The following is a 15,501-nucleotide window of genomic DNA, read 5'->3' as shown; positions in this document are numbered from 1 at the left end:
AAATTTACATAAACTGTTACTAACGTTAAAAAATCTCTAGATGAATTAGACCAAAAATAAATCAAATACGTGTTGAAAAAACCAACACATTTTTTATTTCAATTCTTACCATTCGTTACTCTCGTCAAATACTTGAATGGGATAATTCGGAAACTGGAAATAATTATCAATTTTCGTAGTTGCTTAAAGTAAAAACGGGAAGGGAAATTTCAATGTCAAATGTGGTCGTCTAGTTGGCCTCAGGGTATGAGGGCTGTTTAATGAACACCATGAGAATGCAGAAATCACGTGGATAAAACATCCCTTCGCCGTATGTTGGGAGGACTAAATTTTTATTAGCGAGGTTAAAATACGTCTAGAGAAAACGAAATACGTATTAAGCTACAACAATTCATTGACTAAGCCTTACTACTTGTACCTCTAGATGTATTAGGGTTAGGAAACGTATGGAAAAAGCCTGAAATATTTCGCGTCTTTAAACGCGTCGGTTTTTCCCCCCTAGGTCGTGCAGCTTTACAAACCGTAAATAAAACTTTTTTTCCGTGGTATTTCACAACTTATGGAAACCGAATATAACGACTTGGTATAAAAGTGCAGATAACAGAGTGAATTCGTGATACAGCACTTCGGTTATGAAGTACACAAAGGCTTTCGATCGCGACGGCAAGATACACCGGAGGGACGTTTTGGGAGACAAAGAGCCGAAAATGCACCTGATTAATTTAGCCGATGCGATCATGCTTTTAAAAAGCTGCAGGGTAAGTGTTGTTTAGATGCGCGAGTGAGTTGAAAGGTTAATTACCATTAATGGACAATGAGTCTTTAAGGCGCCGATATTCATTTTCACAAGCCCAGAGTCACGATTTTATTCCCAGAAATACCACTTTTCCCACTTAGCGATGATACACGGTGATAGGTATTTATATAAGATGTAACCGAAAAAAGGAGCACAAACTTTGTTTTATTTGGAAATAAATTATAAATGAAAGGTTTGAACAGTGGAATTTTTTTGCGGGAATTCCGGGCCCACTAGCATCATTAAAACGAAAATTATAGTATCCGAATAAATTAAATGGCAAAGGACTAACAACTTGCGTACATTTTACTTTGATATATCAGAAGTAAATAATATATTTTACATAAGTATCCAGTGGTCGCGAAGTGCCAGACGAACCGTGGAAATTCACGGCTAAATATTTGCTTATTTTCTCAGTGATTTGTTCAATAACGAAATTTCTACAGCTATTATTTAAATACTATAAAATAGTACAAACTTTACTCGAAAGTAAATATTATTTTTTTTAAAAGGATCCATGGAGAGTTACACAGTTTAAATAGAGGAAACTCATGAATATTTTATTTTTATAAAGAATGTTCATTAAAACTAATTTCCTTGCCACAATAAAAATATACACGCGTTTCCTCCGTTTAAATTTTAATTTTCTAAATTATTTTAAATAAATATTTTAATTTGTATTGTCGTGAAACCGTAAAAATCATTTATAAATTTTCGAATTAATTATTAATTTTCCAAGATTTGTAGTTTGTAAATATGTGTAATATTACAATATATTCTTCGAAACTGGTACATTCTTGAAATAATATAGTAATTACCATAGACTAGCTAGCCCAAAGATAATATAGAATTCCGTACCCTAGATTCGAATTCTAAAAGCTTTCCGATTGACGGTTGGAAGAAATTATATGGAACAAATTATTTTAAGGTGCGATTATAACTATATTTAACAATATCCTAATATTTAAACAGAAATAACACTAATGTAAGAAATGAAATTGTTAATATTCAAAGATGGCGTTTCGTATTGTACTGCCTTTGTTCAGTCAAAAGATAATATTAACCTCGTACCCTAGATTCGAATTCTGAGAGCTTTCTGATTAACGGTGACCTCCGAAAAATCGGCCTCCATCGGTCGCTGTATTGTCTTATCACGGCCAACTTTGATAACGAGCTGTCCCCGCAACAGCTCGTCATCAAAGTTGGCCGTCGTCTGATCTATAGTTGGTTACCATGGTAAATATGGAGAAAGGTTTTTCGGGGTTCCGACAGTGGGTAAGCGCTATTGTCTACTCGTGAAGAATATCGGAGTGGTGACTTTCGTTTATTTATTTTTTTTAATTAACCTCCTACATTTAGGTTTTTTTTTATTTTGGGAGAGCTATTTTTATTCTATCAAATCGGACTGAAACAACTTGATAGAACGGCTAATTAGCGGTACTATACTATACTACAAGACTTGTGGAATTACTCCACTTAACGATGTAATAATAATAATTATCTATTCTAATACCCAAGGCACCACCTTAGACCCCAGTCATCTTTGTTAGTAAAGGTATATGTAAAATGTAGAAATTAAATTTCAATGGGATATTTAATTTACATTGAAGAAAAACTTTAATTTCCCCGGAGTTGCCAGAAAACGTTTTAGAATCACGCCGAAATTATGTGAAAAACCAGCCCAATTTCCGCCCAAACCAAAATCGGGGATTATACGAGACCGCCCAAAGCAAAATAGCGCTGCAGTCCTTTAAACTCGTGCTAACAAGAGAGTTTTTACACTAATATATTTAACCCCTTTTCCCATGTTCCCTGATAATATTAAATTAAACTGAAATTTTTGAAAGGGAACAGGATAATACTCGAGCTAAGTTGAGAGATGAAGTGACAATATAAATATTCTAGTTCTCAAGGGTTTGTGACCTTTACAATTTAGACCGCACTAAACAATGCTAGAAATCTGCGCGATATAGGTAGATTAATTTTTCGTTATTTTTTTAATTGAGCGCATTTCTCCCCCGTGATAAAAAGCGATCGTGAATATACAGAAAAAATCGTTTAGTGATCAATCAAATAAATTATCAAGGGGAATAAAAATTTCAAACATTGATGAAAAATCTAAATTGAAACCCGCCCAATTTTTTCCCGGAACTCCCTTCGAAAAGGAGCCCAATTTGGGCGGGAAACCGCACATCTGGCAACTCTGTTTATTTTCGCGATGTAATAATTTTCGAAAATCACTATTTGATGTACTTCACCCTGCACTATTTTGCTCCCGAAACAATTTTTGGGAAATCCAATGGGCCCGACATTCGTAAAAATCTCGTACCCTCTAGAGAACAATGATTTTAGAAATCAATTTTGAAAATCCCGAAATCTGGCTAAAAAACCCGAAATCAACGCGAAAATCGCATTTTGAAATCTCAAAATGAATTTCTGATTTCAGAAGTAACTTTGAGATTCAAAATCCCGTGCGCAAAATTCGCAAACTTTGTTTTCAGAAACCTTAAAATTTCCGAAAAGGACCTCTTGTAGTCTGAACAAAATATCGTGCATTGCAAAAATCATGACATGGGGAGATGAAGATTTTAAAATTATTGATTTTTATAAATACTAAGGTATCGGGTCCTTCAAGTTAAGGAACTGTTTTCAAAAAACAAAAAAAAATTTTCAGTTCTTAAACTGTGTTTCGTTGTATGCCTTTAATTATCGATTCCGTGGAAACACTCCTTCAAACTTGAAACCCTGGCGACGTCACAGTCAGTGGTATAGGGATATGGATATAGATATACTTTAAAAACTTCTAGTAAAAGAAAACGATTTCGGCCAGTAGCTTGCGTATCTATACACTAAATACGTAATATCATAAATAACATAATAATAATAATAAGTATTACACTTCCTATTCCTTAAAGGCTAATTTTCTAACCGAACCTTTTTTCGGCACTGATACTCTATCCAAGCTGTGACTTGGACTCGCGACTTACCGTTTTGGATGACTACGTTTTGATAAAAATTTAAGCCTAATATCGGAGAGCACGTTCTGGAGTCGCGAGGGGCTTTGGCTTTGTTTAGAAGCGCGCGTGCGAATCAGGCGTGATAAAAAAAACCATGAGCTCGTGGCGCCGAGAAAAACATTTTTAATTTTTATCATTTTAGCCTAATATTCCGCCGATCTATCGGAAACCAGATATTTCGGCTTAACAGAAGTCTCGCATATTTTAGACACTAGAGGGCTCTGTGCTAAGAAAACATCTTGATTACGCAATATTATTATGTTACTTATGGTAATATTTGATTGCATTTTTACTGCTTTGTTTCCCGAAGCTTAATAACTGGAAACTCCGACGGTTTGAATTAAATTCATAACATTTTAAATTAAATTACAATATAAATCTTTCGAATGGCCATGCAAAATTCCATGAAAACATAGTCTATAACACGCTACCTTAGAGCAAGAGTCAAGCAAGTCTGAAACCCCTATTTGAGAAAAACCAGTTTTAAGTTAGAAATCTAGCATAATAACAATGATAATCTAATCATGAAAATTGATAAAAATAGAGTGAAAATATATATTGAAAATTTTGTACTGAGTCACCTTAATTGAAAAACACTCAAGGATTCTTATTTTGAATTTCTTTCAATAGTCACGTATATCGACTTACTTGACTTTTGCTCTCAGGTAGCGAACAAAAGTAACATTTTTATGTCATTAAGATAAGTTATCACCGAACTTATTTTCAGAGCTATTGCTAGTGGCGTCGCCAGGGATTTCATTTGGGGGGGGGGGGACAATCTGGGCCAACTATTTCTAGTAGAACTTAGATAGGATGAAAGGCCGAATATATATTTTTCCCTTCGGTTTTACAAAACACACTTAAGCAACCTGATTCCCTAAGATAAGCAGTGGCGTACCTAGAGGGGCAGTCCGCCCCGGCCGGTATTTTCTATGGATGGTATTGTTCATTCAATTACGAAAAATTTCGATTTTAGTAATGGTTACGTTGCACAATAATACGTTTATTTAGAAACGCTACAGCTGTTTCGGGACGTGCGAGTCGTCCCGAAACCGCTGTAGCGTTTATAAATAAAGGTATTATTGTGCAACAGTGGTGTGATTATTTGTTAATTGAGGACTATGCACAAGTAAGCCAGTAAATAGTTTAAAATAGTATCGTAGTTTTTACTGCTTTTAACTATTAAACGATTGCTCTTTTGGAAATTCGGAGGGGCGGCAAATTCGTGATCCGCCCCGAGCGTCAAAGGGTCTAGGCACGCCACTGAAGATACGAAAGTATTATTTTAGTAGTCTATTCAATCTTTTGCAGTTGGGGAACTTGGGGGAGCTACGGCATACGTTTTGGGGGGGGGGGCAATTTTGAATTTGGAGGGGCCATGGCCCCCCAAAAAGGGTCTGGCGACGCCACTGGCTATTGCGCAACCTAAGTTTAGTTCTCAGCAAAGAGTCCCCTAGTGTCTAAATATACCCAAGGGTGATAACCCACTACTCAGTTCGAGTGCAAATCAGGAAATTAGCATTAAAACCATTTAGAAAATGCCATACTTATTGTTATTATTTTACTTATGCTATAAATAAGTAAATAACCCTACACTCTTTTTTTAATATTAAATCGTCAGGCGAAAAACAGTTATTTGTTTACTTCTGGTATTGTTAACAGATTTAATTGAAAGGATGTATTCGAATTCTCAAGGTTAATAAGTTTGTGTGCACTTTTGCTAGTTTCAGTAAAACCATTTCTACGGAATTTATAAAACTAATAACTAAATCAAAAGCTCGTCCGCCAACACGCGCTACGACTTGTTTCTAACGTAACTAGCGCCAATCACCTCTAGCTTCTGTTAAACCTGGTGACAGAAATATGAAATTCATTGATCCCCCATAAACATGGAAGTTCATACTTACTTTAGGGTGTGGATTAAACTTATGTCTCGAGCAACTTGTTCATGTTTGGTTTTATTAAAATTATACTTAGAACTGGTTTTATAAAGATATAGAAATGCAATTTCCCTCTATTATATAAAATTAATTACAACGTTTTAGGGGTTAATGAGCCCTCGATCTGACCAGACCTCGGCTATTTCAAAAATTAGGTTCTAATGGCGTTACCCCTGTGAAAGGATCTTCTCCCTTGACCAATGTTATCGGTAATTACCGAGGCACCGCACCAATACATATCTGACCAAGGAGAAGATCCTTTTTTAGTGGTGAAGCTATTAGATGTCGATTTGTACGTGCCAGAAGTCTTACCAAATGGCATCAGCAGAAGTGGCGTAAAACTACATTCCTTGGGGCCAGTGGCGTAGCTGATGGTCCGCAGGGCCCGCGGTGCGGGGGGGGGGGGGCTCGAGCTTCGGGGGTGCCCCGCTAACCATAAAAAAAATTAAATAGGGGGGCCTCGTAGAGATTTTTGCGGGGGGGGGGCCTCTTGAGTTCTCAGCTTCGCCACTACTTGGGGCCCGCCCTCCAAATACCTTTTAGGGACCATTAATTACGCCACTGACCAACAGGCTGAAACGTACAAAATTTTAATTTACCCAAAAGTGCAACTTTTTTAATATTTCATGTCGAATTTTTACCTAAATGATATTTTGTGTATATTTGTTTCACCTAATAAATCGGTATTTATTTCCTTTCCGTCGAAAAGTTTAAATTTGGACCATCTCGCAGAAATAAAAGCACTAAATTATAACATCTAAAAACTTTAAACTTTTGTTTCCCTGTATGAAATTCGTTATTCTGTCTATAGTAAATGCCTTGAAAAATCCTTATGTCCTCTTGGTATTCCGCGTAATGGACTCCCGTAACACCTTCAGTCACTCGAAAGCCTCCAAGGTGGTGGTACTCGCCCCTTTTAATTATGAAGATAGTGAGAAATAAGCTGGATGAAAAAACATGTTTCGCGTTGTTTACGATATTTTCTAGACAAAAGCGTTGCTCCGCTGATCATGACCTCATTCTCTGAAAACGTTAATAGTTCAGACAAACGCGCTTGCACCACTATTTAGCAACTACAATGAATACTTCTTCTGCCCGTTTTCAATCGGTGTATCACGCGAGTACATTCGACGAATGAACATCGAACATCTGGTTCGTTTTGAGCAGCGCGTCAATTCTGCACTGACGAACTTGGAAGGGGAAAAACCTTTACATCCTGCTGCAAAATCCCACATTTCTTAACAGCGTAGTTTCCGATTCATCTCTTAAGTATTAAAGTCGAGAAATTTCCCTCCCTCGATTCATCGTCAAGCTGTCTGTAGCTTACCAACAATTAGTAGTCTGACTTCCTAACTTCCTCGAGGAAACGTATTTGCATCGCGCTTCCATTTTCCTATCGTTATGAAACATATCCCTATTACATCGAGTAGAAGATACGGGTGACGTTGAAGAAAAGTCAGCGATTCGTTCCGCGTGATAAAAGGAACATTACGAAGATTCCGTAAAACGGATGTGGTTATTGTATAAGATATCCCGGACTTGTCGAAGGAAGTGAACCGAGAAGCGGTTTCTCTACGACAATCATTTTGTACTTCGACCTCTGGAATAACGAATATTCCTCACGATGATGAGGCTGTAAGTTCGCTTCCTAGATGCTCCCCTTCGTTCTTTCCCTGCCGTTTTTTCATATTCCTTTTTCTATTTTGAGACTTCCGCGGCGGAGTTTTTTTTTGTTTTAATTTTGGCTTTCTTATTTTTGGGAGGGAGCCGGGGACGAGGGAGCTTTTCTCGCGGTTCCGACATCATTCGATGCGCGTTAAATGTTTATTTATTAAGAAAATATGAGTATTATAACGAAGAAGGGCACTCGGCTCTCGAAACCCAGATGGTACGCCGACAAAGAAAGCTGACTCTGCTTCGTTTCTTTTTGCGTCCAGTTATGAAACCGAATAATCCTGCCATATTTACGAATTCAAGAATCGTCGATTTACATAGAAAGCGTTTGGGTAGACTCGTATAAGTAAGATACTTATGGTAAAGTAGTATAGCGAGTTTCTTTGTTCAACTGTAGTAATATTTCGCACGTGGCACTGTTGTTAGAAAAGGGGGGTCGGGCGTGGCATTGCGGCAACAGTTACCTCAAAATGAGAACGCGTTCCCTTTCTTACATTAGCCTGACCTCATTGAACTAATGGCAAAAAACCTCCGAAATTGTTTAGACATCTGTAAATAAACCATCGTGTATAAAGTCTCAAGTGCTGCTGTCCATCAATATTGAGGGCATTTTGTTACTTCCAATACCAGTTTATTTTGAAACTTTGGCCATGAACATTTGGTGAAATTTATAAATGTTAATGTACTTTAATTAATTTTTTACTTTTATTTTTTAGCAATATATAGGAGAGGGAGAAGCAAATAATTAAACAATTTAAATCTAAATGAACACTTTTCTCGTAATTTTTATGTCTTTATATTATATCGAATCATTATTTCCGCTTTTAGCAACAGAATCATACGAATAATTATAAAAAAAGGTTTAGGTTTTTGTTCCTAGACATGCCCTGTACGTTCTTATAAATAGTTAGTGGCTTAAACCTTCTCAACGTCGTTTTTCCAAAAAGAGATCGCGTGTCGCTAAAGCAAAAATCTAAAATTATTGTTTGGCGGTTTCTGATTTGGCTTCCAAATGCTGTAGTGTTTCGTTTCTTTGTCATCAGGAAAGAAACTAGGGTTTCCGTGCGCTATGTAGTCGCTTTAATGGGCAAAGACTATCTGTTGGAGCCATGTCAAAATAAAGATAGAAGCGCCTCGAACTGAGACTGCGTTTGTAGGCAGCGGGACACCGTCGCGCAAAGGCCTACTGTATTATTTCGAGTCACTGGGTCGGAGACCCGAGGTTTAGCTTCCGAATCGTCGCGCAGGCCCCTCGTCCTAAACCGGTGAACGCCCAGGACATTACGGTACATCGTTGGAAGACGCGCTCGCCCTTATATTGGAAAATCGTTTTTATTAGATCCAACGTAAGGCGTCAAGAGTTAAGGTGTTTCTGTGGGACGCGTTTTACCAATCCTTTGTTGACTGCGGGTTATTACGTCCAACGCCGACTTGTGTGGGCGCCAAGCCATTCCCACCAAATGTGATGCCCTGAGAAAAGCGGTCGTTACGAGCTATTATTTTTAAGTAAGTTTTATTTTTAAGAGGTTTTTGAAAACCAGTATCCGCAATTTTTAAAATGAAGTGATTCATTTTCGTTCGCTGGGATTAAATTTCTTAATGCATTAATTTCATTATATTATAGTGTTTTTGTTGACTTTTTTCCGGTATTTTTAAAAAGCTTATAATCTGAGTAAAAGGCTATTGAATAAACACTTTAATATTCACGTTAGAGGAATAATATCTCTGGTAACCTTAGATTTTGCTGACGCCTATGCGTTTGTTCTTGTTAATATTATATAGCGAGCTTGCACTTCATGTTATGCAGTGGTGGCCAAAGAAATTATTATATTATTATTAAATGTAAAAACCGGAGCAGAAATCGTGTTTTTTTAAGCCAAAAACGCTGAAAATTTAAGTTTTTTGGTTGTAATTAATATTGTACAGCTGCTAGTTTTTTTCAATATCTAATTAAATCATATTCATAAGGTAGTTCCATAATTTATATAATTGTAAATAATATATTATTATAATCACAAGTTTATAATAAGGTCCCTCAGAATCAAAGGCAATTTAGTTGGATATCAAACGCCCCAATATGAAGGGAAACGTAAGGAATATCATACGCCTCCTGGTGGCCTCCATTGCTACTATGATTTAGAATATTTTTTCCCGTGAAGACTGCGCGCAGATTTCTTCTTAGTAGAGCCAAAAGTGGATATTAAAACAAAAAGTATACTTCGTCACCTGAGAGATCCATTCACTATTGACGGTCATCGCGCAGGAACATGCGAAAATAGGCTTTAAAATATAGAGCCGATAGATTTTGCTTCCTAGTCCTAGGATAATTAAAGAAAAACTAAATCGCCTTTAAATTTAAATTCGTATTGAATCGGAGTTAATATATAAATTTAATCTTTAGGGAATTAACAATATTTTTATTTTATTTACAATTTTATTTTTTAAAACTATTGGTCACGTGTCTTACTTTTCAAGAATTATTTCGTTGTCGGTTACTGTAGGTAGAATTTCGATTCGCGAAATTAATTTAATTAATTCCGCGGAAGAAAATTTCGGATTGCAAAAATCAGCAAACTCAATGTAACACTTTTACAGTTTTTAAAGATTTTCGTGATGTAGGACTACAAACTTTTGAAACTAGGGCAGTCATAACTCATAACGTCAAATAGCAAAGGCTTAGATAAAGTTATTCAAAGTTTGAATAACTTTATCTAAGCCTTTGCAATATCGCCCGTTTGAATTTCAAACGGGCGATATTGCAAAGAATCTACGCTGGGATCGCTAGTGTCGGATCGTACTATTTCGAAAAAAAAAACACACATATGACGTGAGAAAGCTAAAGCCTGATTGGTTAGTTCCAATAGGGATAAAGGGGAGGCCTCAGATTACAAGAGGTGTACGGTCAAAGGCTGGATTCGAATATCAAAGTATACTTTTGGTTTTAATATCCACTTTTGGTATAGCTAACTTGAGGTACATCTAAATTTAGACACACAATGAAAGAAAACTGAACACAGTGACCAAAGTTTACTAACAAGTAACAATCACTGAATCTTCTATGAACAGGCAGACTCCTAACGTCCGGTCAAAAACATTATTTTTATAACCGTACACAACTAAAGATGGCACTCGCATCGTAGCCGCGAAAATTTTAAAATGCTTATACGAGGTTAATGCAGTCTACATGAAAGCTTATTATGGATTCTGACTTTATTATAAACTTATGTTATACTATATTATATATTATCAAACTTATAATTGTATTATATTTTGGTAGAACAATTTTTGGGGGCGAGGCGGTACAAATACATTGTACCCCGGGACTGAAATCTGGGAATTTACCCCTGTACCCCTGATGCCCTATTCCTCCGCCGCTGACTATGCCCTGCCTTTTGGCCATGGTAGCTACTTAGCCAAACTCCCCTTTAAACGGTTTAAACCTTAGAGGAAGCCTTTACTGCACAATTTCATCCGGGATTTTAACATTCTTTGGGTACTTTTATCGTTGCTAGTAAGTCACAGTTACCTAAAATATCAGTCGAACCTATTTCTCAAATGAATTGACGTTCGGAATTCGAAATGTCGTGAATCTTTAAAATCTCGTTTTTTAGAAATAGTTATCATTCACTTGACACCATATCTGTGCAGAGTAAGACGGAGTGTGTGACCATGACCGCCATCTTGACCAAACTTCTCGGAAAACCTTGGTATTCAAATATTAGCCGTTGGCGGTATTTGAAAGTGTTTACGCGCAATGGCGGAGATAAGAACGTAACCTTTGTCGAAGTGGGCGTACAGTATGCGGAATATTTGCGCGGAGAATTTAAATTTGCTTTCGTTTGCCCTTTTTAAGAGATCCGCGAAGACAGTCTGTCTGTTGGACGCGATGCGGCGGTGGCATGGTACGTGGACGCCCTTTTCAGAATTTATCGCCGGCGATTTGAGCTGGATGTGGGCAGCGAAACGAGATCAGAATTGGGGCTCGCTCATTACGGAGGTTAAGTCAGCGCCTGGAAACGTCTAGGGGGATCTTATAGGAGTAACTATGTGTACACACTTACACGTTTTCGTGCCGTATTCCGGTACTGGCTTAACCCTACTATTATCACGCGCGGTTTGTATCGTCCTTTTCCCTCTCATTACAACAAGGACGCCTCCCCAATATATTGCATGTTTACGAAGACATAAATAATTATATTAGGAACAAGTAGATGTCGTTCTTTTAATTGATGATCTATCACGTCGCGGAAACACTGGAAGGAGCGCGTACTTAACAATTAAGAAAGGTGCAATTAAATATTGGACTAAATTAGACCAGATGATAGATGGGACGGACCTACCTGGGCCAGTGCAACCTGAAAGCAGGGTCGTGCAGAGATATTTCGGGTCCCGGGACAAATTATATCATCGCGGGCCCTTATCATTCAAATATCCAAGAGGGGAGGGCCCTTAAAAAGCATACTTGTGGGCCCTTTTTTAGCGGAGATTCTGCGCGGCCCTGCCTAAAAGGTCCGGATTTGAACCCTTCTTGCGAGAGGGTCTGACCACTCCCCGTAAACGGTGTACAAGCATGTAGCTTTGACTATACTAGCTGATTACTCGCATTACCAAAGGCTGTACTCAGTTACTTATCGGTTTACAGATTTTTAGGAAGTGCATGTAAGCTCCTCTGAAATTTCCCGGAATTGTATATTTTTCTCCAGTAATAACCGCTCTCTTGGGTTCCCTAGAATTATTGTTTCATCGGGTCCCGAGCCCGTTTTTTATTCTAACTTATTAGAATAGCCTTTGAAAATGTCGAATATGTTCAAACAGGCATGCCCAGCTTTTTTAAGTCAGGTCCAGCAAACCTTATCATTTTGCGCCCCATAAATCCTTATTAAACTATTTTTGGCGACACAATTTCCTCGCTTATTGCGCCCCTTAGCTCTAACGATTATTCAAAATTAGTGTCGAAAACTCCGCTGACACTCTATTGAAAAATGATATTAGAAAAATGGAAATCTGGACGAAAATCAGTTCCTAAATCTCAAAATCAATCTAAAAAACCAGAAATCAACAAGAAAATCGTGCTTTAAAATCTCAAAATCAGTCTAAAAAACCAGAAATCAACAAGAGAATCGTGCTCTAAAATCTCAAAATTAGTCTAAAAAACCAGAAATCAAAAAGAAAATCGTGCTCTAAAATCTCAAAATCAAAAAGAAAATCGTGCGCTAAAATCTCAAAATCAAAAAGAAAATCGTGCGCTAAAATCTCAAAATCAAAAAGAAAATCGTGCGCTAAAATCTCAAAATCAGTCTAAAAAACCAGAAATCAACAAGAGAATCGTGCTCTAAAATCTCAAAATTAGTCTAAAAAACCAGAAATCAAAAAGAAAATCGTGCTCTAAAATCTCAAAATCAAAAAGAAAATCGTGCGCTAAAATCTCAAAATCAAAAAGAAAATCGTGCGCTAAAATCTCAAAATCAAAAAGAAAATCGTGCGCTAAAATCTCAAAATCAAAAAGAAAATCGTGCGCTAAAATCTCAAAATCAAAAAGAAAATCGTGCGCTAAAATCTCAAAATCAGTCTAAAAAACCAGAAATCAACAAGAAAATCGTGCTCTAAAATCTCAAAATCAGTTTCTGATTTCTGAAATAACTTTGACATTCAAAATTCCGCATACAAAATTTACAAATGTCGGACCCTCGAACGAAACAGTTAACGTTTTCGTTTTATTACGAAACTGGTTTAACCCCAGTCGCTGAAAATGGCCAGTTGGCTTTGCTGGGCGTTCCAAAACGCATCCATTGACGTAATAGCGTCGGCAAAAAGCAAAAATCAAATCTCCGCATTCACAGGCACGCACACACGACGCAAAAAGATTTGTCCGATTTGGATTTTCGTTGTTTGGCCAACAGCTCGGGAGTGACAGGCTTATCTCTGCAGGGATTTCCCCATCTCGCGCGGCAAACAGAAGGTGAACGCTCTTCTACTTTTGACACATTCGATGGGGTAATTGCGCGTATCTCGATCCTAATTTGAAAACTGTCTTTAGCGTAGGGAAACCCCAAAAACCAAATAATACCAAATAGATTTTGATGTCTCCTAGTGAAAAACCGTACTTCATTTATTAAGCAAACTGCAAGGATCGAACCGAGCCTCGATTATTTTTAAACCCTCTACTCGACCCGAGGGAGTTTTTACTTTTTAGACCCTTCTTCGATCCTTTCAGGGCCCATCAGAATCGAGAGTGCCGAACATTTTTAAACCTTCGGTCTTAGCCCGGGGGAGTTTTTAGGCCATTGTTCGATCCTTGAGGCAAAGGCTTATTTTGTGATTTTTGCAAATCGTTAGAAGACGGTAATGCAGTAGTTTACGAACTTCTGGCTGTTGTACACTGAAAAGTCTAATTACTCCCCATACATTGACGATTGCGTGTTAAACTTTATGGAAACTCATCTCTGTGTAGGTAGAACAGCACGTACACAATACAGATGTGATAGGGGAACACGTGGTAAACAACTTGTTTAGCATCTGTAATGCAGCTTCGATACGGACGATTTTCCTCCCGCAGTATATGAATAATCTACTAGCACCAGTTTGCTAAATTCTTCACTCTGGACTAACTCTGAGTCGTGCAAATATTTCCCCGGAGTAAAGAACTGAGGCCTTGGACCGGGGGCTCCGTGTCCTAAAAGGTTCGAAGCCCTCAATCTCTATAGGTTGTACGGAGGCAGGGATTTTCGGTGGTGGGTCGTGCCATCCCGCGCTCAGTCGCGATACCAAAGCCAAGCCCGTGTCAAATACAGCGTCAGATATTAAGAAAATACATAATTGTTCGCCACTCGCACGCCTCTCCGCTCTGTTTGACGAACGACGAAATACTTACGAGAATTACTCGTTTCGGAGCGTGGGTAAAAACATGGTCGCGCAAACACACGGGCTTATTAAAGGAAAGCGAGTGACGGGCCTACTCAAGTTTTATTATAATTTATATCTACGTAACAGCGCCTCTGCCGGAGATTTCGGATTCCTTATATAGACCGCGGAAGCCGCGCGAGAGGCCTTTCCTTGGCCGTCCTCCACACTCCAACCAAAATGGTTTTCGAGGAACCCCTGGGTTCTGCGTGGCCTCCTCCACCAATTTCGTATCAGATTTACGCGTTTAAAAGGTCAAGAGACCGTTTTTTGCCGCATTCTTTCGACATCGCGGCCCGGGATTCAATTTTTAGTCGTGGATTTTTGAAGGTCTCGTCGCTTTCGCCACGAATATTATTCGTATTCGGGACGTATTACGAAGAATTCAGATTTTAATCATTAGCAGGGGTTTGACCGAGTGAAGCACGTATTGAACGTCTCGATGCGCCTGGTTGCTTAACGCGTACCAGTCCGAGCCCGGAATACTGACCTTAAGACTTCCTTAATGGCGTACGTAACGGATGTTTCCGCTATTGTTCATTATTACTGCTGTTGGAATTTCACTACATGAATGTTTTTATAATTTTTTAATATTCTAAAAGATAATTGAAAAATTTCGAATTAAAATATTTCACTGATTCGATTTTAATGCTTGGACAATATTCATGAGCTAGCTTGAAAAAGAGACTTTTAATAATAATGTTTTAATTCAGGATAAAAAAGCTGTACACTTATTGGGCCCTGATACGCGATACAAAAGATACTATAACGCTCGAAACAAAATAAACTATTTACATTAATATTAATTGATACAATGATAGTGCCCGAAAAACGAAAAAAAAAAAACAGAATTTCACAAAAAAAATATACATATGAAGCGACAGTAATAAAATTTAAAAAAAAGGCTAATGGTAAGTAATTCTGAAATGAACAACAGTTTAGCCCCAGAAGAACTGATATTGCCAAAACGTTCATGTTGTAACATTGGCAACTTAAATAACTCGAATCAGAGCATTCCCTTCACTAAATTTATACAACCACATTTCTCTATTACCTGTAATTTTTGACCCTTCAATAATTACTGACTAAATACAATTTTGTATGTATACAATCAATGAGGGCTGTGCTACCGTGTAGGTCTCCTATTTCATTTCTGCGAGGGTTCAATTAGTTA

The 15,501-nt window shown here is 37.7% G+C and overlaps 1 protein-coding gene across 3 annotated transcripts in view; it reads left to right on the top strand.

Moving 5' to 3' along the window:
• The first annotated feature begins 617 nt into the window (after positions 1-617).
• raw (NDT-like domain-containing protein raw) overlaps positions 618-15,501 on the top strand; it is a 28,110-nt gene continuing 13,226 nt past the window's right edge. For 2 of the 3 annotated variants that reach the window (XM_090175031.1, XM_090175030.1), the window contains exon 1: positions 618-758. In XM_090175031.1, the coding sequence (XP_090031157.1) occupies positions 633-758 (126 nt within the window). In that variant the 5' untranslated portion in view covers positions 618-632. Of the gene's footprint in view, positions 759-8,780; positions 8,934-15,501 lie in introns of those variants that run through there. The other variant, XM_090175034.1, reaches the window with a different exon arrangement.

This window comes from Leiobunum rupestre, chromosome 5 (genome assembly GCF_980474605.1).
Source record: "Leiobunum rupestre chromosome 5, qqLeiRupe1.1.hap1, whole genome shotgun sequence".
NCBI lineage: Eukaryota > Metazoa > Arthropoda > Arachnida > Opiliones > Sclerosomatidae > Leiobunum > Leiobunum rupestre.
The sequence above is the reverse complement of the archived record's forward strand: the minus strand, read 5'-3'. Positions and strand labels throughout refer to the sequence as shown.